Source organism: Brachypodium distachyon, chromosome 2 (assembly GCF_000005505.3).
Source record: "Brachypodium distachyon strain Bd21 chromosome 2, Brachypodium_distachyon_v3.0, whole genome shotgun sequence".
Taxonomy (NCBI): domain Eukaryota; kingdom Viridiplantae; phylum Streptophyta; class Magnoliopsida; order Poales; family Poaceae; genus Brachypodium; species Brachypodium distachyon.
The window spans coordinates 20,118,977-20,143,439 of NC_016132.3; the positions used below are offsets into that span (position 1 = coordinate 20,118,977).

Consider the following 24,463-nt stretch of genomic DNA (forward strand, 5'->3'; position numbering starts at 1 on the left):
ATGCTCACATACATAATTGTAAGCTTCATATGAGAAGGTTCACTTTTGTTGACCAGGATTCGATAGCCATCTTTAACTGAGTGTGCACATTGATGGACTCACCTGTCATTCCTGACACCGGTCCACATGTCAGCTAAGTCGACACCCGCCCCCACCTGTCATTCCTGGTGTCGGCCCACATGTAAGCTCATCCGACCGCCCCTACCCGTCATGCTGCACCCTGGCCCACATGTAAAACCACCGGACCCGTTAAGCCCCTGCTCGCTTGCACTGCATCCTCGTCGTTCCACACGTCAGAACGCCGCTTTGGCCCCACCTGTTAGCGCTGCCCGCGGCCCACCTGTCGGAGGCAAAGGGTCAAAGGGGCTTGACCGTTAGGAAGTGCTTCGTGAGGGCATTTGCGAGGAATCGCCGAAAGGGGGAGGGGTAGAAGCGAGCACAGTTATGAGGCCTGAGTATTTCTGAGTACATCTAAGGAAGGAGGGACACATAAATAAATAAAAATCCTTTTTACTACGGCGGGCGAAATCCAACCATCACAACTTAATTAAAAAATTAAACTTTACAAGCGAGAAGGAGGATTTACTGATGGGAGGAGATTACAAATGATCGACTTAAATGGACCAGCATTTAGGCAAGGCAGCGGAGAAGAGCACATTTTCTCCGAATATCTTAGGGTGGAAATAACTGATTTTAGCGTGGGGATTCTTTTTTGAGAAAAAAAGGGTAGGTGTGGCTTTATTTAAGTTGCTCGATCTTTAAACAACATGTTTAAATCTAAGTTGAGAAATCAGACCCGTTGGATTTATTATCTAGATCTCATTTTATCTTTTTTTCATCATCCATTTTGAATGTTAAAGCACAAATCAACAGCTGAAAAATCAAACTAAAAGTCAAATAACTTAGATATAGCAAAAAGCTAAAAAGGTATTACTCGAGTTCAGAAATTGTGTAAGTTGAGCAAACAACACCCAGAAACATCAGCACAGCGAGATAGATTTCCCCGGAGCTAGGCTAGTACTCCTGTACATTGGTGCGTGCGCATCCGGTTTTTTCACGCTTGTTTTAGCTTCGGTTCCAACTTCCAACAGCAATTGACCATCTTTCAAAAAGAAAACAGCCATTGACCCTCACCTGTCTCTGTCTCGAAGCAAAGCACTTGCCAAGTCAATCTTACGCGGAGTGGATATGCACAATTATTTTCGTCCAACAGAAAATTGGAAAATTATACTCCTAGTAACGTCGTATACGAATTACTAATTTAGTACTCCGTAGAGTATCTTCCCAATTCTCATCTCTCATCAGCATCGAGTATTTTGGAGCAAAGGAACGGACGCCGCCTTTTCTCTTGCAACCCGTTTGAACGATTCCATTCTTCTCCGCGTGCGCATCCCGGTTGCGTCGGATTGCGCGTCCCACCGCCACCAGCATTCACACACCCCTTCTCTGTCGTTGCGGCCTCCCCTTTCTCTTTTTTGTTAGTGCCAGTAGTACTTTTCGTCGGATCCACCGAGATTAGGCTCGTCGAGGGAGCGATTTTGGCTACTCGTTCGCCTGTTGATTCTTTCTTGGCGGCTATTCTAGTGGTTTTCTTCTCTCTCCCCTTGGCTTTTTTTCCGCTTGATCCGCTCCACATTTCCGGCCGCCGAATCCGAAGCACGCAGCCCCCGTTCTATCCGAATCGCTCAAGAGTAGAGGGAGGGATTGGAATTAGGGCTTCTAGCGCCAGTTTTCGGAGGAGCAGCACGAGCGGAGCGGGCTTCGGTGCTTCTCTCGGGTCGTGCTCTTCTGAAGTTGCTTCAGGCATGGAGAACTATCGGAGGAGAGGTCCGGTGGTATGCTTCTTGTTCTGGTTCTTGATGGGGTTTGAGCTGTGTGCGTCTCTGAATCATGAAGGTACCGAGTTGTGATTTGAATTGCTTCTTTCGGTGGGTTTATTGCCCAGCTTTTTGTTTTGACTCTGTTTAGGGTTTTGTTGCTGAATTGCAGGTCTTGTTCTTCTGAGGTTTAAGGATACGATAGAAGATGATCCATCTCATGCTCTGCTGGATTGGGATGAAGGGAACGCTGGCCCTTGTTCTTGGTTTGGTGTGGAGTGCTCGGATGATGGACGGGTGATTGGCCTGTAAGTTGTTTTTGCACAGCTAAAGATGGAATGGAACACAAATTTATCATTTCTATATTTGGAAGGAATGGATTGCAATTTAGATTGAATGATGAAATCTTGCGTTTCGATTTTTGTATTACTTGTATTATGTTATCTTGCATCGATGGGATTTTAATTGTCATTTTCTTTTTCTAAAAGAAGACATATCCTCTGCATTTAGGGAGCATCATTTTTTGGATTGACAATTTGTTGATCATTCTGATACTAGGAGGTTCTTTTCAAATTCCTATGTGGAGTATCAGCCTTTTGGTTTTTTGTGACATTGGCATTTTGTTGAACATCCAGTTCCGAGGGCAGTCTGGCATGAGGGTGTTTAGAATAGGTTGTGCATTTTATGCAGCTATTTTGCTCCATGGTAAATTAGCATTGTTTCTAATGCTTGATTTTTCCGGTGTCTCCCTGTGCACTGATTGATCATATCTATGTTGATGTTTTGCCCTAAACTTCTCTTTGCAATTGCTGTAGGAACTTAGCAAATCTTGGTCTAAAGGGTGTGTTACCTCCGGAGATTGGACAGCTTACACATATGCATTCTCTGTAAGCATATTTTGTACTTACTTCAGTGACATGTTTTATCAACACTATGTTTTTCACAATATTACACGTTTCACACTTTTACCAGTGTTATATTTCATAATTCTGGAACTACAACTGAATCAGCATACTTTTTGTGCTGTGGTCAATGCTTGGCAGTAAAACTGAAACTGTGTATCATGTATGATAATTTTTTCAAGGGCATATGACCTTATCCTTTGAGCTTTCAATTCAGGCAGATCATTAGCATGCTGCATATTCTTTCTTGGCATCTAGTCGATACAAGACATGCGTTTCTCCTTGAATCTAGGGAAGTTTTGGGAATATGTTAGTGATAACGGTTGGAATTAGAATAGTTCATCAGATGCTAAGTTGTTGTTTTCTCCATTCTTATTCTAATTATTTTCTGGGAACTGTTCTTATTTTAATTAACCAGTAAGAGCACTTCAGTTACAAATCAGTAAGTGAAGACAGTCCGTGGCCACAGAAATCTGCATTGATCTAATTCATTTCTACGATTGTTTGATGGAAAACAATCTCCACACCAACACCCACTAACATACAATCCTTGGCCATGCTTGTTCTCCATTGCATAGAGCTATCTGAGTTACGAACTGAATTAACGTCTTCCACTCATTAGTGGAATCAGCTATCTTGTTGGTACGTATACCTGTTCAGGCATTCACCGAATAGCATCTTATATGTCTTCATATTTTGATTTTGTATATGCTATGGACTTGTATTACTTGCAAGATGGTGTTCCTCCTTCAGAATATTTTGATTTTAATTTCTTCCATCCATACAGCATCCTGCACAAGAACTCTTTCTACGGTATCATCCCTACAGAGATAGGAGATTTATGGGACTTGCAGGTTTTAGATCTGGGGTACAATAACTTCCATGGACCAATTCCACCAGAGCTTTTCTCCCTAGAATTTCTGTGCGTGAGAACTCCAAAACATTTTTTTTTCATGTCAGTTTAACTTTGCAACTAGACCTAACTTTACAACTTGAACTGCAGCTTTCTTAAAGGAAACAGATTTTCTGGTGGTTTACCACTTGAATTAAATGAGCTCATCAGTCACTGCGAGTCCCAGGTTCATCAAGGCAGGACTCCATCAAATAGGATGCCCACTGCAAGGTTTGTCTAAGGTGCATCTGCCTCATATCTGAGTATTAAACTTGTGATTCGTGCAAGGCTTGGATTCAAATTTAAATGAAACAGGGGCTGAAAGACACACCCTGATTCTATTGCATGATGTCAGTGATATCTGAAATGGCTTGAATTATGTATTTCAACCTAAGTACAGAGAAATTTAAACTGCTTAAAAATCTGTTCCTCGACAAAAATGGTAAAATATATACCAATCTTCCTTAGCAAGTCTAAGGTTGCTGCCTCTATGCTACAAATGGATGGGTGGCTTGTTGAGTGCTTCTTTTACTTGAACACCAATAAGGCAATAAGTATGAAGACTGCTGTAAATATTTTGTGATTGTAATAATTCTGTAACACATCTATGGAGTTCTGTTTATTGTATGGCATGAGGCACCGACTTATTTCCTAAGGATACTTGTGTTTTTAGTCCATGACTAGTTTTGTGCCCGTGCTTTCTACGGAATCCTCAAGAAAAAAAATTCAACTGAAGACAACATGATAGTCAGCTTATGAACCAATGACATAAAGCCTGATGACAAGTTTTGCTGAATTTGAACTCTAAACCCAAACTCATGGAGATTGGAGAGCAAATTCAGTACTAGAGATTATGTAAGGGAGGATTATGACTTGAAGTTTCAACTCATGAGTTCTTATAATCTACATGTCAGGGGTGACAAGAGAAGGGTTAGAAAAAGTGAATTGACGACCACCAACTCCAAACTTTATAAGTAGGAAAGATGAAAATGTGATTGAATATGTTTTGTTAAGATTATCTAGGACTTGAAGATTTTACTGCTTCCTTTTTAGGAATAAATTTCACAGCAAACTTGATTGTTTGTTCTCCTAATATTCAGTTATTCGCCATGTAGGAGTAAGGAGAATGCTACAATCAGAAGAATTCTAGCAAGCAAACAAGAACTTTCTCTGAAGGATGAGATGCTTGGTGCTGAAACTTCTGTACTAGAACCATCAGATGGGAACCCTTTTTTCTCAGTCAAAGATCCTCCCCAGAATCCAACACCACCAGTTTCGCATCCCAAGCATGCCCTTGCTCCACCAAATTCTCCACTGGCGCCACCTCCTTCTGAACCTGTCACCTCCCCTGCCCATACTGTATCTCCCAACAAAGACCACATGTCAAGTAAAGAGAGCAAGAACAAGAAGCGCAGCTCTTCAAAAATATATGCATTCATAGGAGCAGCAATTTGTTTTGCGGTTGTAACCTTGTCAGCGGCAATATTTTTTTGCTACCGCCGCAGGAAGACTAGCATTGTTGTGCCCTTGTCTCCAACTGGAAGTAGCAGGCAATTACAGGCCAGTAACCTGGAAGGTTGGTTTCTGTGCTTATGGATTTTCTTTTTGTTTGCTTATTTTATTAAGTCTTTGGTAAATTGCATTTCTATGAGTTTGGCTTATTTACAATATTGTGTTTCTTTTGATGCAACCATCAAATTTAAGAGTCAAACTTCTAACTCGTGTTTTGCAGGCATAACTTCATTCAGACGGTCAGAACTCGAAACAGCCTGTGAAGGTTTCAGCAATGTAATTGGTACACTACCTGGATGTACACTGTATAAAGGAACTCTTCCATGTGGAGCAGAAATAGCTGTTGTGTCTACATTGATAAAATATTCCTACAGGTGGTCTCCTATAGCTGAAGCAGAATTCAAGAATAAGGTATCTAACTGTTTTTTCTGTTTGATTATGTTTCCACACTGTAAAATTGTGAGTTTCTAACATGCATAAAATGTGGTGTTCTAGGTTGAAGTCTTGTCACAAGTGAACCATAAGAATTTCGTGAACCTTTTGGGTTACTGTAAAGAAGAAGAACCATTTACTCGGATGATGGTGTTTGAGTATGTTCCAAATGGATCACTATTTGAACACTTGCATGGTAACAACTCCATAGTTTATTTTGTTACTCTTCTCGCCAAGATGACTCATGGTACTAGCAGTTATTCTTAATTAACATTGAAACAATTCTTTGCAGTTAAAGAGGCTGAGCAATTGAATTGGCAGTCACGCCTAAGGATAGCGATGGGAGTAATATACTGTCTGAACCACATGCACCAGCAGAACCCTCCTGTAATCCTAAGAAATCTGAACTCTTCATGCATATACCTGACTGAAGACAACGCTGCAAAGGTTTCAGACATCAGTTTTGGCGGCAACAAGAAAGAAGACGAAGATGAGTTCAACGCCTCCGATGAGTGCACCACAGTGTATAAGTTTGCTTTGCTTCTGCTCGAGTCCATCTCTGGAAGGCGTCCATTTTCTGATGATAGCGGCCTCCTAATTCTATGGGCGCACCGGTACCTCACCGGCGAAAAGCCCTTGATGGGTATGGTCGACTCAACACTCAAAGCAGTCCCTGAGGAGCATGTCAGAGCACTCACAGAGCTGATAATATGGTGCATAAGTGATTACCCCAGGCAGAGGCCGACACTGGCGGCGGTAACCAGAAGGATGCAAGAGATCACTGGGTTTTCGCAAGATCAAGTAATCCCAAGGAATAGTGCATTGTGGTGGGCTGAACTTGAAATCATCACGGCATAGAGAAATATACGAGTCACTGTGCAAACAGTCTTGCGGCAATTCTGCGATACTGTTCATTTGATGAAAGGAAAAAAAAATGTACAGTTCGGTGTTCTTAGGGCAGGGCTTGCTGTACATATATGCCTGCGGTAGAAACGTTATTCTTTCATTCTTTATTAGTAGATCCTTTTTGTTTGTTTTTTGGATTTTCACTAGTAAATCCTGGAAAGCTTGTAGAGTGCAAAGATATGCCAAACAAACAGTGGACAAACTGAACAGGTATATGTTCACAGCGTCCCAAGTTTGAAAAGATTTGTTTTGAGCAGTTGAGAGAACATAAATCTATGCAAACAGCATCAGCATATATGTGCAGTTTTTGGCTGGCTCTCGCGTCGATCACATCACCTCCTGTTATTCACAGCATTGCTCCCGCGCGCATGGCTAAGCCACGACTCTGACGGCGGCTTCAGCTGCGGCATCCTCCCCGACGTCGACCCCAGCGTCGAAGCGGCCGGCTTGCCGCTCCTTCTCTCCCTGCCGATCCTCGGGCTGCTGCCTCCATTGTCCGTCGCCGAGCGCGCCAGCCTGCTCAGCGCCTTCCTGGCATCGGCGCAGTACCGCTTGCTCGTTCCGAGAATGGACATGCCCAGCCCGGATCCGGCACTCGCGCTCGACCACTCCTTGCCACTGCCGCTCTTCTCCTCGTACCAGTGCGACATCCTGCCGCTGCCGATGCCGTTCCGTAGCCTGCTCTCCTTCACCAGGACGTCGCCTAGCGTGGTGCTCCGGCGTGGAGGGGAGGCCACCGCGTCGGCCCGTGGCGTCCGGACGGGACGTGGCGGGGCCGGGCTCCTCGGGAACCCGCAGAGCACCACCGGCTTGACGCTCCAGGGGAAGAGCACCAGGAACCCGCACGCCCTCGGGCTCGGAGCCGGAGACGTCTGATCATCGCCTCGCGCTTCTTCTTCTTCGAGACGCCACGCGTGCTGCGTCAAGTGGTCTGCGTCCTGGTAATTCTGCTCCCGCCGGAGAGAGGGGAGCGTGTGCGTCTCGCGCCAGGCCGCGGCGGGCGCCTCCGCCTCGTCTTCGTGCTTGGAGCAGCGCGGCGCGGCTCGGCGGCGGCGTGGGGATTTCTTGGCGCGTTTCTTCTCGGTGGACGTCGTGGCGATGGCGTTGGCGGCGGGGAGGAACCGGTCCATGATGAAGCTCGACAGGCGCCGCGACGCGCCGCCGCGGCCGTCGATGGAGCTCAGGCGGGCCGACAGCGCTGCGAGCCTGTCGGACGACGAGATCCTGTCCAGCGCGTCGGAAAAGGTGTCGTCGTCATCGCCGCCGGCGCTGCTCGTCGCGTCAGTGGTGGTGTGGCCATGGTAGGACGCCCGGGTGGCGTAGTGCCACGGGGTGCCCATGCCGATGCCGGTGCCGTGGCCCCGCCCCGGCGGTGGCCGAGGAGGGGGCATCACGTCCCGTCCCAGCGGCATCCCGTTCCCGCCGTACGCGACCTTGGGCACGCCCGGGGAGCTCTCCCACGAGAAAGGCACGTACGTCCGCTGCGGCGACGACGCGCCGGCGCTGGCGCCGCGCACGCTGCGAGGCGTGTCCGCCGCCGACCCGCAGCACGAGCGGCGCGGCGTGGGGAGCGGCGAGTCGAGCAGCTGCGCCACGACGTGCCCGTCGCTCGCCTTGCGCCGCCGCACTTGCTGCGGACGCTCCCCGGAGGACGAGCTCCTGGCCGTCACGATCTCCATGTATGCTGGCGACCGGCCGCGAGCCAGTCCGCCGGGTCTTTGTGTATGCGGCGCCGTTGCCTACGCAAGTAAGGCAACTCGCGCTGCGTCGCGACAGTGTCATGCACTGGCGTGACGCATCAAGCGTATAAAAGGCCGCGTGGACGTGGTGAGGTGGTTGAGGCTTTGGGCATTGGTGCGAACGCGTACCAGCAAAGGCGACGCTAGTGGTTGAGCGTTGGTTCGGCCGGCGTGCTGGAGCTCTCGGCTTCCCGTGATGCTGTTTATAGGCCTCAATGGAGGTTGCACAAAGGAAACGCAGCCGCTTCTGGTGGAACGGGCCGGTGACACTTTCTTTCCTGTCTGTTTGTGCAGGATGAACCAATCTTATCAGTTTTGGTCATGGTGCCGAATCTAAGTTCAAACAAGTCGAGGTAGGGAGAGCATAGAAGCAAAACATGAGATTTGATTGCCTCGGCACACCTTGCGAGTTGCAAAACGTACACTTCATGTATACAATTTGCAAAAAATATTTGTACCCGAAAGAAAAATAATTAGTAACAGCTTGTCCCGTGTTGTTTGAAGCTCCGGATTGGATTGTTCTATGCAGATTCGGGCTCGAGGGGCGGAGGTTTCTCTGTGCATGTGTGTAGATGCAGATCAGAAAACGCACGAGATCTACCCCACGAGACAGTTTAATTAGTCAGTGGTCAGTCACAGAGGCTGACCGTTCTAACGGTAGCACCGGGCCACTGCACACTGATCTGCACAACTGAACGGCATCGATACGGTATTGTTTTTTTCCTGAAGTTACTAGGATGCTACTAGAAGCCTTTCTCAGGAGCACCGTTCGGACAGAAGAACAGTGCTGTACGGAGTAGTACTAGCCAGCCACTAATCGTGTTTTTTAAGTTGCGGCTGATCTGATTAAGCCATATAAAAACACTGTCTCAGCCGGGTGGGTTCTGGAGAATCTCAGCCATGCCGGCCGGTGCTCGCCACTGACGTTAGCATCTGATCTTGGGGCTTTCAGATCCTGCATCGCAAGAAAGGGTGTATATATACACAATGGTTTCTCTTTGCAATGTCAAACAGGATGTTTACTGACTTGAAAAAAGCTTTACTTTTGCCTAATTAAAGTACTCCGTCTGATCATCTCTTACCGGATGTCATCTCTTATCCACATGTCTTACCGGTTTAGTACTCAACTTTGTATAACGATCGATGTTCTATTGTAATCTCTTACAACTTTATTATGGAGAGTATAATTCATTGTATAACGATGTTCTATTGTAATCTCTAAATAACATGAAGGGTGAAGACGAGCTTATCATCTTAACTAGCGTACATGCCCTAGGGTGAATTCACGATCCTTTTATCCGTCAAACCGGTTAAATCCAACATTCTCTTTTCCATCAAACCGGCTAAATCCAATATCCAAATCAAACCGGCTAAATCCAGTATAATGTACATCCCGTTTTAATTATGCACAAATGCCAGTAGTATATACCCCATCAATTATAGAATTATTTGTACAATTTCTCTCACCTCTATTTTTTCATATACATTGGCGGTTGCTATGAGTACTACGTTTTTTGGCAGAAAGAAAGTTTACAACTCCAACTAACATGCGGGTATGGGCCAGAAAACGGCTTACCAAGCTGGGCTCTGTTGCACGAGTTTTTTTACAGAAGGCTTTGCGCTAACTTTAAATGGGCTTTTACTGCGCCGGCCTGCTAAACCGGGATGCGCGACGCGAGCATTCGCATCGCGACAGCATTTGCCTGCTTGGTAAGCACGAAAGACTTCCCTGAAACACCGAACAACTCTTTCCCCAAACCCCACCATGGCCGCCGCCGCCGCCGACCCTGATTCCGCCGCCGACCAAAACCCTAATACCCCTAACACCGGAACCCACGTGCCGGAACCCTGGGTCGAATCCGATGAACTTGCTGAGGAGGAGTACGACGAGGAGGAGGAGGAGCTGGACGGGCCGGCGGCCGCAGCTGTCGAGCGGGAGAAGGTGCAGTCCGTATTCCGGAGGCTCTCATCGGACCCTGTGGAAATCCGTGTCCACGACGTCATCATCAAGGGCAACAGAAAAACGCGGGAGGAGCTCATCGAGGCGGAGGTCGCCGAACTCCTCCGCGCCGCTGTCACTGTGCAGGACCTGCTGCGCGCCGCGACCATCGCTAGCGCGCGGCTGCGCGGGCTCGATGTGTTCGACGCCGTCAATATCACGCTCGATGCGGGCCCACCCGAGCTGCCCGGCACCACCAATGTCGTCGTCGAAGTCGTCGAGGCCGCCAATCCCGTCTCAGGAACCGCCGGTGTCTACTCCAAGCCCGAGGTGCGCTCTCCATTTGGTTCGATTTGTGGCGATTGCATTGTATTATCTGATTGCTTGTAGCTAGAGAGTTGGAGCAACACTCGTTGATAGATGGGGCCTCGATTGAGATCTAGATTCGTAGTTACTAGCTACCACAATTTTCCTGGAATTGTAGTTTACTTATGCTTATTTGTATGACTTATCATTTATCACGAGTTCCTGCTTCTGGACACACATCACTAATGGAGATTGTACCCCTCTACTGTAATGCAGTCCAATTACCGAAGAACTGTGTAATAAATGAACTAGATAAGTAAATTTCCAGGGGGGCATGGAGAAAAGATTCATCTAAAACCCTGCTTGGAATGTTGTTGTTTTTGTGGGAGAGGCTGGTATTTAGTTTAACTCCCCCAAAAGTCGAACTAAAACGAGCCCACCCACCAAAAATACAACAATCCAAGCAGGCCCTAAGGATTCAGCTAAGCACATTGGCAAGACAGTAACACTAGGCTGCTTAACTCAGCTGGGTGCTCTAAGTTAACTATGATGCTGCCATTGTACTTAAATTTATTAGTAAATTTCATTTAATGCTGCATGGTATACTTGCAAAAGTGAAGAAAAGGAAACAAGGGCTCTTTAAGAAAGGAGGAAGACTTGGGACACTTCATAACAAATAATGTACAATTCTACATCTGATGCCTTGGACAATTTTCTTAGCTGATGATCTGAATTCGTTAGAGCCGATTTGATTCGTAGAATGAAACAATGAAAAAGCATGGAGATACAGACCTAATGGTATGGACCTGATATTGATATGGCCTACATCTCCAACTATATGTCATGGAATTTTCCCGAGTCAAGCTGTGAGTTTACTTGTTGGAATTCAACATGCAACTGGCACACTTATATGTTGACGTACCAGCTGTCATGAAAATGTTGTCTTTCTCTTGTTTGCTTGCTCTTCTGCACATTCTACTAGTGTTTTACCAGTTTTTGTTTTGTGATACTCAAGAAAGAACTGCAATTGCTGAGGTTCAGCATATGTTTCACTTTGCTTCAAGCAACATAAAATGTGATTGTGATTTTTTCTGAGGGATATTTCAACTCATACTGTCCTGTATTTTGTTCAAATATACTTTTATTGAGAAGTACTTAACTCATTTTGTTTCATTGGTAACTTTATCCTGTACTGAGTACCAATACTTAGTGCAAGCATAAATTTGTAGGTCGTAATGTGTATTGAACCTAGACTACCGTCTACCGGCAGCATAAGAGCAGAAAACATCACTATTAGGATTACTGCATATCACATGCTAATCAGCTACGCTAACCATTTGAGAGGTTTTGAAATCTGATGTGTGGTTGTGTATTCATCACATTTGTAGGCACGGTCTTGGTCACTGGAAGGGTCGCTTAAATTGAAGAACCTGGCTGGCTACGGGGACCTGTGGGATGCATCAGTTGCATATGGTTGGGACCAAACATCAGAACTTGGCATTGGAGTCAGGCTACCAAGATTTAAATCAATATCAACACCCTTGATGGCTCGGGCATCATTGTTGTCACAAGATTGGCTGAAGTTTTCATCATACAAGGAGCGCCTGCTTGGTCTTTCATTTGGTTTGGTTTCAACCATGCACCATGACTTGTCTTATAACCTTATGTGGCGGACCTTAACTGATCCAACACATGGCGCATCAAAGTCCATAAGAAGACAGTTAGGGCATAACTTCCTATCTGCATTGAAATATACATACAAGATTGATCGAAGGGACTCACATCTCAGGCCCACACAAGGATATGCGTTTCTCTCGACCTCTCAAGTTGGTGGTCTTTGGGATAACAAAGGATTAAGATTTTTCCGTCAGGTCCTATTCAGCTTCCTATGTTCCCTTTTTCATGATTTCTGTTGCTCTAATCCTTTATTTGGTTTTTCTCTCCTCTTTTTGCTCGTTCCTCAAATGATAGAGAAGTATCCTTGTCACCTCTATTCTCTTACGATATTACTTTGCTTCAGGAGTTCGATGTACGCTGTGCCGTGCCTTTTGGATTCTATAATGCTGCTCTCAATGTTGGCCTGGGAGCGGGTGTCATTCTTCCACTAGGAAGAGGATTTATGAATTCTTCTTCACCTGTGACTGATAGATTCAACCTTGGAGGTCATTCTTCTCCAGTTTGCAGCTTGGGTGGAATATCATCCTTATTGGGTTTTAGAACAAGAGGAGTTGGTCCAACAGAACCTCGAAGGCTTGTCCCCAGCGCATCTGAAAATGACTCTGCTCTTCCAGGGAGGGATTACTTAGGTGGTGATCTTGCTGTTTCTGCCTTTGCTGACCTTTCTTTCGATCTGCCTCTGAAGTTATTTAGAGATGCTGGAATACATGGTCATGCATTTCTCACTGCTGGGAACCTTGCGAAATTATCGGAGAATGAGTACAAGAACTTTTCATTTGCTGAATTCCAGCGCACATTTAGGAGCTCTGCTGGCGTTGGCATAATCTTACCTACTAAACTTTTCCGGGTGGAGGTATATTTCAATTGCATTTTCGATTCCCTTTGCCAAATTGCAGACCATGCATACCTGCTTCGTGGCTAACCAATTTATTTTGCTGCATTTATTCAGGTGAACTACTGTTATATTCTGAAGCAATCTGAGCATGATTGTGGAAAGACTGGAATTCAGTTCAGCTTCTCCTCGCCCTTGTAGAGACTTGCAATCAAGTGTTCAGCAGCAGAAATAGCGTCCTTTGCCCCTGCGTTGACCAATTTGCTCCTCCTTGTACCCTTTTGTTTCTCAAGAAAACTGGTCAACAACCAGATTTGCGTTTCACTGACTAAGCATGTGATTCTTTGGGCATCAGGAGCCTGGAGTGTCTTGCAATGTTTGGCGTTTTGGATTTCTAAAGAGTTCCCTTCCCTTAACACACTAATGATGTGCCCCGGTCTCAATGTCTCATAGATATGATGTACGGCTCAAATACTCGCCCTGCAGCGGTGGATATAATAAAATTTTAGGTGGGCACTAATATTCATATAACTGGATACTATGTTGTGAATTGTGAACCAGTCTGCCCAAAATTGTAGATTTCACTTGTTTCGTGTGTGGGATTGGTTCACGTACCAGAAACGCAGAAGCGCAGTAGGTGTGCAGTCCAGTTACAAGGTGCAGCCTACAGGAAGTGGTTGGTGGCAGTGCAAAATTCGCCGCTCATACAATACTCATTGCAGGTTTATCTAGGCCTGTTCCTAGTATGCCTTTCGTCTCGTCCTCATTCTCCTTACCGTGTCGGGACAACACAGACGTGAGAAGCGTATTTGTCCTCCCTCAAAAAAGAACGTGTTTGTCCGGTGGCGCCGGCCAGGCTCGAATTGACTTAAATCGGAATAACGAAAAGAGGCCCAGCCCAAATTCTGGTTGATCCATTTTCAATCAAGGCCCATTCTGTGCACTTGCCCTCGTAAAAACATCTGCTTCCCCGTTCTTTCAACTCACAGCTTTTAGTTGGGGTCGATATATTTACCTTTTTTCCTCCTGACTTTTTTTGTATCCCAAACATTATTATGAGTTAATAAAGCTGCCTTGTTCTAAAAATAATAATATCACAAATACATATTCTAAAAAATAACGAGATCACAAATACATTTCCCCTCAAAAGAAAAGAAAGAAATATCACGAATACATGAGTGATGCGATCCCATCCAGCCATGCCACGGCCAGCAGTCAACAATGCGAATCCCCGTCCGGCCATCACGATGGACGAGAGGACGACGGCGTTTCGCTAGAGGCCAGTAGTGTTCTTTTTTTTTTTGTTCTTTTTTTGGGAACGCTAGAGCCCAATAGTCAACAAGGCTAATCCTCGTTCGGCCATCACAATGGACGATAGCGTTTACTCGTTTAGCACCACGGACGGTTGGTCGGTGCTTCGGCTGGTTGTGGTGTTAATAAATCGGGATTTATATTGAGTTCGGTCTTTGGTCTCTCAGAACGGGCTATCGGATTGAGAATACAGTGCTTCAGATCACGTCATGTGCGTCGTGGGGTGACAACTTTAGTCGTTAAAAGAATGTCCTCTTATATCAGAATCCGGTTGCTCTAAGTTGTTGATATGCTGCTGCTGCCAATAGCATACAGCTATGCCATCTTCTAATCTAATATCTAATTAAAGTAGCAGAAATTCTATGATGTAGATTATTTTAAAGTTATCGTACGGCTGAGAATAAATATAAATTTATTACAATAGAATATGGAAATCTCGATCCAACCGCGGGAGGTAAGAAAAAACCCAATCGATAGATCTGATTGATATGGAAAAGTATGCAAACTAAATTCGGATTGGTATAAAAACAGGAGATCTGATCGGTGTGGTATTCGCATCAGTATAGAAAAGAAAAATCGGCCAGTGTAAAAATCGCCAGCGAAACCAGGAAAACGATCTGCAATTTCCCCTCGGCCAAAGTATGAGCCAAAAAGTAGCCACCGCCGGCTGGACTCGCAGAGCCGCTCCTCGACGGCTTGACCGCCACGGCGGGGATCCGCATAGGTAGGTCGAGCACCTCAGCCCTCAGGAGCGGAGCTGGGTGCCTTGATCGTGAGGATGGGGTTATAGCGCACCGCAGAACTCCAAAATAATTTGGGAGTAGATAGAACCATCATAATTTCAGTGATCTTTATGCGCATCTTCTTAATCGTATATGCCGATTTCAGCGATCGGTACCATCACCTGCTGTCTGTAGCTTGAGAAACAACACCCAGCTCCTGGATATACATAGCATCTGGCGTATGCGCGGTGCTGCAGTAGCACATGAAACAAGATCGAGCTGTAATCGTTGCGCAAAAAAGGAAGATCGAGCTGTGTGAAATCATAAGTGATATGTAACATTGGCAAGTGTTTTAGATGAAACATTGATGTGAATACTTTGGATAATATGGATATTTATGTGATAACATGTATCTTGTTTGGATTTAATGTTTTGCTAGTGGTGTGCTGATTCATTAGTTTCTTATGTGAAAACATGGCGTGAGTTGTGTGAAACTTATCCTGAGTCAAGTCGTGGACTTGTGCTCGTACTGGTTATTTGTGTGTTCACTTTCAGGTGTTGCCGGAACTAAAGGAACGTGGTCGATGACGAGATCGAGAGACGAAGCTTGGGAGAAGCTAAAGTCGAGGATCAAGGTCATACGAGACGTTCATGCGAAGGAACAATGAAAATGAAGACTACGATGATCCGGGAGGGCACCGGTTTGTCGTACGTTGTTTATACCGGATATGTACGGTATTGGAGATATTCGATACGTGATGGTCGATTTTTGAAGACATCACAAGAAGAGTTGATGGCATGGAGTGGCATCAACGTGAAGATATGTAGGTCCAGCCGTGGCTGCATGAGAGCTGTTTAAAGATTAAACAGTAGCATCATCAAGATGGCGTCGGATGGAAAAGTGGTCCACATGAAAGTTGTGCGCGTCGTCGAGACGAACAACTTTACTTTTGGAGTCATCTCAATCCGAGGTTGTCTATGGGCTCCACGGGCAGAATAACGACAGGGACAGAGGAGTTTGTGTTGAATTCGGACTCGGTTTAGGGTCGCGAATTTTCTCTTATAAATAGAGAGCGTCCTAGCTAGGGTTTTAGCAAGCATGTGAGGGAACTCAGAGCTTTGGATCTATATCAATTCTTGGAGAGTTCTTGGATGCATAGTTGCATCTTTTGTAATCGATCGACATCGTTGCAATAAAGAAATTCGTTGGCGGTGTCATCTTTGTTCTTATCGGATCTTCGTGGATTTTTCGTGCTAGATCTTTCTAACACTTTGCTGCAGGTTTATCATGAGTTCATAATACTTTTCTGCAGGTTTAACACGAGATCAAGGAAGATCGCGATTATTTCATCTTTCTTGTTATTCCTCGAAATCGATTATAGATTAATTCTCGCAACTTTCTGTCAGCTGTTACTGATATGATCATATCTTTTGATTGGTAAGTCCAATTGAGTTGATTCTTGTTGCGTTGGTTAGATAATTTCAATACCTTTCTTTTGCATACTCATACATATTTTTTGGTTCATCCAATCAAAAATTACGGCTGTTTTACTATCACGGACAGAAAGGTGATTTAGGGTTTGAACTTTCGGGAAAAGTTTTAATTTGCTTCCGCGCAATCATTCACCCCCCCTCTGATTGCCTATCTCGATCTCACAAGCTGAAATCAAACTGACGGCGGATCTGATCACGACGGCAGCTGCTGGCGCAGGTCGATGGACCAGGCGGCGTGTTGTGGCAAATGACAAAAAAATTGTAATGGTATTGAGCAAAGACACAATTCCACATTGGATTTCGGCAAAAGCTGAAAAACAACGGTCTGATGTGGCCAATTTTCTCTTTTTCAAAATATTACAATAAGTTACTCTATAATTAACCTATGAGATAGTGTAGTGTTTAAGTTGCACAAGAGGTCGCAGGAGATGCTGAGGCAGGTGGCAGCTGACAATCGACGGGGAGAGGATGAGTGAGCGAATAACTGCCAGCTGACAATTGACGGGGAGGGGATGAGTGAGCGAATAACTGCCAGGTAGCGGCTGGCGAGGGGAGGGTCGAGGAGTCATAGGCGAAAGCCATCAGCCGACAACAAATAGAGGCCGGGAGGAGACCCTGAATTGTAGCCAGAGGCGACGGCTATAGCACTGCACTACGTGAGGAATGAAGAGGCTAACTGACATGGTCGAGTGATGCGATTTTTTTTCTTTTTCAAATTAGAAAATTCGCTGGACAAGGGCAAAATACGTATCGGCCGTAGCCGGTCGTACTGCCATATTTGGAATGTATGGAGCAAATAAAAAAATTACATACTCCTTCAGTCTCATATTAAGTGCCGAAATATTACATGTATCTGACATATTTTATGCTATAAATACATCCGTGTTTAGACAAGTTTGTGTCATTTAATGTGAGACATTTTAGGCTATAGATACATCCGTGTTTAGACAAGTTTGTGTCATTTAATGTGAGACGGAAGAAATACACAAACTATAAAGAAAATATGAGAAAATGGTGAATGATGCAAATTATAATATGAGCAAGACCGAACCAACTACTCCAACGGTGGTGTTCTATTGTGCCACAACCACACCCCAAATGTGATGTTGTAAGGGCATCGACTTTTTTAAAGACAAAAGAATGAAATAGGGTGGCTTACAGAATTTAGAAATCTAGCCGCGCAATTTGGACGGGCCAACTTGCTAGTCATAAACATTGTGCGGTGCTAGTTTGGTAAAATTAAAATTTACACGAAAGCTTTCCACGAAACGGGTCCACCGGCGACGGGTTGGCAGATCGGTCGGGGACGATCTGCCTGGGCAGCGGGTGGGATGGTTGGTCGCGATGTCATGTCAGCCTGTCAGGCGTGTCGCAAAACGAAAGGGCCGGAGGAAAGTTAGGATCGATCATAGGCTCTTGCACTGAAAAGGTGTGCTGTGTGCAACAGCATGGAATACACATCATATCAACGAATCCAGTTCTACGGGAATGAGCTAGGGTTCATTGCAAGTTTGCAACACCAAACCGACGGCAACGCAGATATTTTGCTACCTTGCTGGTATTATTGCTCCGGCTACTCAATGGAACAGAATGTTCAATGCAATGACATGATGGTGACCATGTGCACAGAAATAGCAAATTGCAGGTATTGTCCAGTGGCAGTGTGCAGTCCTACTCCACAACAGAAATGCTATTTCAACATAAATAAATATGACTTCCGAAACGCAAGTGGTGTTAAATTCAAACATTCTCTAACACTACCATCCTGTCCAGCAAAGTTTGCCAAATTCAGAGGGCAGCGAAGACTGGTCATATTTTAGCTAACTCGTGTACAGAGAGATGCAAAGCTGGCAGCTCATATTTTAGCTAAATGGGGAATTTCGAGATTTCCTTGCACCTTGTATTCAGCAGGACTGTAATCTTGCTTTATTATCAATATAAGCTTGATGTTCACACACACAAAAAAAACTGATGGTAGTGAAAACTAGTCTACAGAGTGTAATCAGCTCAAAGAAGACAATAAATCATACAAAGTTGGTCATAAATCCATGAGAACGGCATAATTGGATTTCATGACACATATCTAAGGACATTGGCATATAAAAGGAAAAAAAAACTGTATTGCGGCTTAACATACCTCTCTGCTCAGTAACAAGTATAATATAACCACACAGAAGCTTCAAAGAGCAAAGCAACAACGGATCCAATTACTCGACAATCATTTATTCCATTCAACTCAGTTTTACATGTTCACTGAGGCCTCTAGGACTGAGTGACAGTGCATTATTTTGGACACTGAAAGTCAATTCCATTTAATACACATAGGCACATTGGATTTCTGATCAAGGATAATTCATCTGATGATAATCCCTCAGGTTGAGTACATATACATGCATTGAGTAATGGCGCGCCTTGAGTAATAGCATAAATTAAGTAGGTCTATAGGAACTAAATAGGCAACCAACTAAGCAAGCAAGTATAAGAGGAAGAACTTTATCACATCCAGCATATATAGTGCCGGACAAAAAGGGCTCACTGAGAACACGCCATGAAAATTGGAACAATGCTGAACCTGTGACCTTCAGTTTGACCGGCTTAGCTTTAATTAAGCCTCCTTCTTTTGTTCCGGTGTAGGTCCCCACCATCCACATCCAAAGAACCTGTGGCGTCGCTTCTTCCCCTACTCCTCATGGATCTTGAAGACCCTGCATTGCTAGGTTCTCCTGTGCTCTCAGTAAAAGCAGCATCCTCCTGAATCACAGCCATGGTGCTTGAATTAGAAGCTTGATCTGCAGCAATTGTTGCAGCAGTGTGAAATCCATCAACCGGCGGCTCGTGGTTTAATGGATTTGGTGAAGTTAATACACTGTATGGATTTGGCCTAGATATTCTTCTAAGATCACTCACAGCAGTCGCCAACCTTTCCGTGTTTGCAAGGCCGACAAGGGTAAGCCGTTGCAATAAATCAATTCTTTCTGAGGAGAGTGGACTTGAACTATGCCTAGGCGGATCTGATGCGTTGTTTCCAGATGGCCCACTGTCTGGGGCAGAAGCAGCAACAGATGTAGGGTTTTCTGCTTCTCTTTGCAACCTCCTTGCTCTCATCCTAGTAGTAATTCGGCCTAAACGGCCAGTCTGATGAGCATGGTCTATCATCTCCTGGACAGATGATTCAGGAGGCCCTTCAAACTGACTAACAGTACTCATAATCTGCTGATCGAGAATGCGCCTCCAAGAAGACAATATCCCATGTGCCTCACCAAGCCTTCTAGAAATCGGCCGCAAATGATGGAACTGTTGTCGAAAGCTCTCAAGCCGATTCCCATGCGGCCTGGCTGGAATGTTAGGACCGGACACGTTGACATCCTCTGCGACTTTCTTCTCTACATCAGAACTCGAATTCCCTCTCCCATAGATAGGAGTGATGTTCCCTTCAGTCACCTCACCTTTGCAGACAGGGCACTCCTTGTGGGTGGAATGAACATGCAGCCACTGGTACAAACAAGGCCAGCAGAAGAGATGACCACAAGAAGTGACCACGGGCTCGTCAGCCATCTCAAAGCAGATGTTGCACTCAAACATCGCAGAACTCTTGCCACGCTCTGTTGGCTCATCTTCGGCACTCACCATGGCCCCTCCGGCAATCACCTTATTCTCCTCAACAGTATCGTGCATAGGCTCGTGCGGTGGGGGCGCTGCAGCATCGTTGTCCAAGCTAGGGGCCTCAGAGCTGAGGGGAGGAAGGTCTGACCGGAACCGTCGTGGACGGAAGAAACGAGGCTGGCGGCACATCGCGCGACGGTAGCGGTCGGAACGCTCCGGGCGGAAGGTAGAGGAGGCCGTGGAGGAGGACGGCCGGTCCACCCACCCGAGCAGCTCGCTGGGCACCAGCGGGGGCTGGTGCGGGTGCAAGAAACTGAAGTCGAGGTCATCAGCGAGCTCAGGTATCGCATCTGAGGCCGGCAAATAGGGCGGGTGCGCCTCGGGAGCGGAAGGCTCGTAAGGATCGGACGGCGGGCGCATCAGGTCGGCCCGGGTCGGTGAGTAGGGCGGGTGGAGCGGCTCCGGCTCCGGCGGCGGCGCGTCCGCCGAGGCGGCAGAGGAGGAAGGAGACGACGAGAGCATCGAAGTACCGAGTGCGAGGTCGGAGCCGAGATCCGGGCGGCGCGGGCGCGGGGCGCGGGGGAGGCCGAGGTAAAGGTTCAGATCCATCCTTCTGCGGCTCCGGGCGGCATCATCGGCGGCCATCCAGTGGGGGCAGAGCACCTAGCAACACCTTCCCACGCCGCCACGGTCGCCCCCGAGGGCCGCTACCCACCTCACCACCATGGCACACGCCGCCGCGCGAACCCCAGGCGTGGGCGCAGATTAGGGATGGCCACGCCCCGGCGGTGCTGCGGCTCGAGAAAGGGCCCGGGCACGGGGTGGGTAGGTGGGTTGCGGTGGGGCGGCGGCGGCGGCCGTGCGAAATGGGGAATTGGGAGAGGAGGCGAGACGGTGGCACAGGGAAGGGATGATATGGGAGAGGAATGGAAAAGCACACGCGGTGCGCGAGGTTTTGTTGCTGCGGGAAAACAGGACGGCACGTCAGCACGCACGCACCGCCGAGGTCCCGGGGTGTCTAGCTGGTGTACTAGCCTGCCTTGCGGTTCACCTTGCCTTCTCTTTCTCTTTTTAAGAAAAAGACAGGCTGGTACAAATCGTCCTGGGCTGTATGCATGTGGATTTCTCTAGGAATTCAACCGGAATGCGTAATCAGTGGCCCATTTTGTGGCCTTGTTCTGGGCTCAGAGCCCAAAGGATAGAAGGGCTGAAATTCTAGGAGTATTGTACCGGGCTGGAATGATCGGCTCCGTCGAAACTCGATTTTGAGCTCGGCTTGATCAACCCTCCATTGCGCAACACTCGAAACAGCAAAACTCAAATCCGAGCAAATCATCGGAATTCGTAAAGAACCAGTCAATCTGACTTGTAAATAAAACTTAACTTTGTGTTCTTTGCATCTCCGCTGCAGTTTGACTTTTTTTTTTGAGCGATCGCTGCAGTTTGACAAGCAGGGGAGCGTGTGCCAAAAATATTTGTACTCCGTATTTATTCTCTTGGTTCTTTGAGTTGGACCCAAGCTGCAGCACCACTCGATCGGGCCGCCTCTTATTCATGTTATTCTAAAAAAAACTTATTCATGTAATAAGTCATCATGCTATTGCTAGTGATGATCAAGAATGAAAAGGTCAATTTTGATGAAGATGCGAGACTTTTGTACCTTGCTAGCTAAGTGCCCGTGCGTTGCAACGGAGAGATAAACATCCTATTACTTAATAAAAACAAAGACAAACATGAAAGGATTAACATGTACGGAGTAGTCATTGTATCGAATAACAAGTCATTACTCTTATGTACATGTACATATTCCAAGTACTCGTTGCACCGTGAGAGGAAAACAAATAATACAATCGACACGTGAACATAACAACAAAAATTTACTATCCCCGAGGCAACGACGATCGGTAATGTGAAATATATGCTACATATTTGACGCCAACAACGATGGACTGTGAGTCGATCCAATACCTGAACATGATGAATCATGAACCAATAAATCCTCTACAATTGAGGCTCAGCAGAAATTTTGGTACACAAAATGACAGTTAGTGGTCTCGGGTATGGAACACATGTACACAACCATATTAGTTTGCTTTCTATTTGTACACTGAGCATTTATTTGGAGATGCCCTTCGATCCAATAATACATGTATATCGAGATTTGCACCTAAGGCTGTGCTAGGGCTGTCATCAACATCAGTATTGCCAAGACAAATAAAGTTCAAATAATCATGAGGCTCATATATATCATAAAGACCTAACAAGGCCCTATATATTGTCTCGATCATTTGTGTTGTTTTGTTCTACAATATAAGTGAAAAATTGGGTGTGCTCTATCGGGAAAAATCTGCGAGTAAAGAATTCTTTGTGTAGGAGCACCAGTTGGCTTATCCTCGGGCAACACAGGAAGTACTAAGTATGCAGAAAAACTCTCATTCGCCTTAATCTTGTTTGCAAACTTCAGAGTAATTTCAATTGGTACCAAATTGTTAGCCCCTGAAAGACAATGCATGGGATGACTTGTGTGCTCTGAAATCAGACCCTTGTGAAAAAACAGAGCAAATCAGACCCTTATGAGGAACAAAGTAACAACACCATGCATGCAATGGACAATTCGTACCATCTCATTGGCATTTCTTTACTGCTCTGATAACTTGGCATGAAGATAGTTCTTGATTCGATGAAATTTGTTTGCTTCGTTTTCTGTATCATCAGCCTGAAGGGAAACAGAAGTGTAGTAAGGCACTTGAACAAGAAAACAATAACTGTAAATTGTAGGCATTTTCAATAGGGGAAACTGTCAGGTAAGCTCATGCTAAGACCCAAACCTGGCCTCAAGCTGCTCCAGCAGGTGACTTAACCTAAATCCATCAAAGAGGCATACATGATATCTAGATTATACTACCTCAGTAACAAAAACCTCGATTCCTTTGGGGCGAAATACCACCAAGACTGTGGCCAACAAAAGTCCGCATCCCGAGAGGATTGGACTATATCGAGATGGTCCTTGAGCAAAAGGAAACCCTAACCCCCACCAAGTCGGGGTGCAATCATCTCGGTGATAAAAAAATCCACACCTTCTATCTTACCTGCAACATGAGTCACGAGGCGTATGAGCAACATTGAAGAACCCAAGGTTCAAGGTTTGTTGCCGCAACAAAAATCTTAACTCCAAGAGTTAGGTTTGAAGGCTCAAGACTCAAAGGCCGTCGCAAAGTATCATAGCTCCAAGAGCCATGGTCGCGGCAAAGAGCCTAAGGTACAAAAGTACCACTAAAAAGTCTAACTTCAAGAGTTAGCATTGCAAACCCAAGGTTCAGGGCCATCGCAAAGAACCATGGCTCCAAGAGCCATGGTCGCAGCGAAGAGCCTAAGGTACGAAAATACCACTTAAAGTCTAGCTCCGAGAGCTAGCATGACGAACCCAAGGTTCGAGGCCGCCGTGAAATACCATCGCTCCAAGAGCCATGGTCGTGGCAAAGAGCCTAAGCTACAAAGGTACCACTTAAATTCTAGCTCCAAGAGCTAGCATGGCGAACCCAAGGTTCGGGGCCGTCGCAAAGTGCCTAACTCCAAGAGTTATGGTCACGACAACTCTGAAAGTTGTCGCAAAAGTATCTTGACTCCAATGGCTAGGGTCACTACTATAAGCCCAAAAGCTCGGGGATTGTCACTGGAACTCCAGGGCCGCACGGCCAGGAACACAATTGTGCGGCAAAAAGAAGAAAACCACACAAGAGCAAAAACAAAAGGGGAGAAGGCCACCTCCTGCGCCCAAAGGGTATTCGGGCAAATACCGCGCCACATAAACGCCGGTGCCCGCGCCCACACGCTCCTCGCCACGCCAGCGGCGCCGCGCCCACGATGTGCCGTGCGTGCCCACGCCCATGCTTGCCAACGCCTTGTCGCGCATGCTCGTGCCTGCTCCATGCCCGCGCCCGCGCCGTGCCGCCCGTGCCCGCGCTCGACGTGCCGCGCATGCCCGAGCGTGCCACGCCATGCGCCCGCCATGCGACGCTCGTCGTGCCCGCGTGCCCCGCCTCGTCGAGCGTTGGGCCTCACTGCACCATGCTGCACATCCCCCGTGCCGCACATGCCCGAGCTCGCGGCGTCGGGCCACGCGTGCCCGAGCTCGCCACGCCGTGCCGCGCGCCCATCGTGCCGCACCTTGGTCCATAGCTTGGGGCGGACTGCCACCGCGCCCGCCAAGTGTTTGGCGAAAATACAGCGCCGACGTCTCGCCGCGCCCCGGCCAAGCCGCTTCCGCGCGGTGCCGCGTCGTACCTGCGCCGCGCCCAGGCCGTGCCATGCGCGCACCTCGCTGCGCGCACGACGCGCCATGCAGTGCCGCGCCGTGCCCATGCCGGTTCCTCGCCCGC

At 46.7% G+C, this 24,463-nt stretch overlaps 3 protein-coding genes and 1 long non-coding RNA gene across 5 annotated transcripts; 2 read left to right on the top strand and 2 right to left on the bottom strand.

The window, feature by feature from the left end:
- The first annotated feature begins 1,254 nt into the window (after window positions 1-1,254).
- Window positions 1,255-6,743, top strand: LOC100824484 (protein MALE DISCOVERER 2). Of its 2 annotated transcripts, none has more exons than XM_024459898.1 (9): window positions 1,255-1,896; window positions 1,990-2,125; window positions 2,633-2,704; window positions 3,507-3,641; window positions 3,723-3,842; window positions 4,712-5,187; window positions 5,344-5,534; window positions 5,619-5,751; window positions 5,848-6,743. In XM_024459898.1, exons 1-9 carry the CDS (start codon window positions 1,806-1,808, stop codon window positions 6,411-6,413), a joined length of 1,920 nt encoding a protein of 639 aa, XP_024315666.1. In that variant the 5' UTR covers window positions 1,255-1,805; the 3' UTR covers window positions 6,414-6,743. The 2 variants fall into 2 exon arrangements, with proteins under 2 accessions (XP_024315666.1, XP_003566156.1); XM_003566108.4 differs by having other exon boundaries at window positions 1,257-1,896; window positions 4,727-5,187.
- A 3,147-nt stretch (window positions 6,744-9,890) lies between these two features.
- Window positions 9,891-13,485, top strand: LOC100825093 (sorting and assembly machinery component 50 homolog A). Its single transcript, XM_003566110.4, has 4 exons — window positions 9,891-10,469; window positions 11,834-12,316; window positions 12,466-12,975; window positions 13,072-13,485. Exons 1-4 carry the CDS (start codon window positions 9,966-9,968, stop codon window positions 13,153-13,155), a joined length of 1,581 nt encoding a protein of 526 aa, XP_003566158.1. The 5' UTR covers window positions 9,891-9,965; the 3' UTR covers window positions 13,156-13,485.
- A 5,195-nt stretch (window positions 13,486-18,680) lies between these two features.
- Window positions 18,681-21,015, bottom strand: LOC100827774. The gene has a single exon (XM_003568212.4). The coding sequence runs from the start codon at window positions 20,727-20,729 to the stop codon at window positions 19,083-19,085; it is 1,647 nt and encodes a 548-aa protein (XP_003568260.1). The 5' UTR covers window positions 20,730-21,015; the 3' UTR covers window positions 18,681-19,082.
- Window positions 21,016-22,145: 1,130 nt separating this feature from the next.
- Window positions 22,146-22,981, bottom strand: LOC112271012. The gene is made up of 2 exons (XR_002963787.1): window positions 22,913-22,981; window positions 22,146-22,800 (listed from the first exon to the last, which is right to left on the bottom strand). It is a non-coding gene; the product is annotated as an uncharacterized LOC112271012 (long non-coding RNA).
- Between the last annotated feature and the right edge of the window lie 1,482 nt (window positions 22,982-24,463).

What these genes read in the sequence shown, in the direction of transcription:
- LOC100824484 (XM_024459898.1), top strand. Translation starts at nt 1,806, where the DNA reads ATGGAGAACTATCGGAGGAGAGGTCCGGTGGTATGCTTCTTGTTCTGG. An exon ending in TGCGTCTCTGAATCATGAAG is followed by an intron (nt 1,897 to 1,989) that starts GTACCGAGTTGT and finishes GCTGAATTGCAG; the next exon opens with GTCTTGTTCTTCTGAGGTTT. An exon ending in AATAGGATGCCCACTGCAAG is followed by an intron (nt 3,843 to 4,711) that starts GTTTGTCTAAGG and finishes CCTAATATTCAG; the next exon opens with TTATTCGCCATGTAGGAGTA.
- LOC100825093 (XM_003566110.4), top strand. Translation starts at nt 9,966, where the DNA reads ATGGCCGCCGCCGCCGCCGACCCTGATTCCGCCGCCGACCAAAACCCT. An exon ending in GTGTCTACTCCAAGCCCGAG is followed by an intron (nt 10,470 to 11,833) that starts GTGCGCTCTCCA and finishes TCACATTTGTAG; the next exon opens with GCACGGTCTTGGTCACTGGA. An exon ending in GATTAAGATTTTTCCGTCAG is followed by an intron (nt 12,317 to 12,465) that starts GTCCTATTCAGC and finishes ACTTTGCTTCAG; the next exon opens with GAGTTCGATGTACGCTGTGC.
- LOC100827774 (XM_003568212.4), bottom strand. Translation starts at nt 20,729, where the DNA reads ATGGCCGCCGATGATGCCGCCCGGAGCCGCAGAAGGATGGATCTGAAC.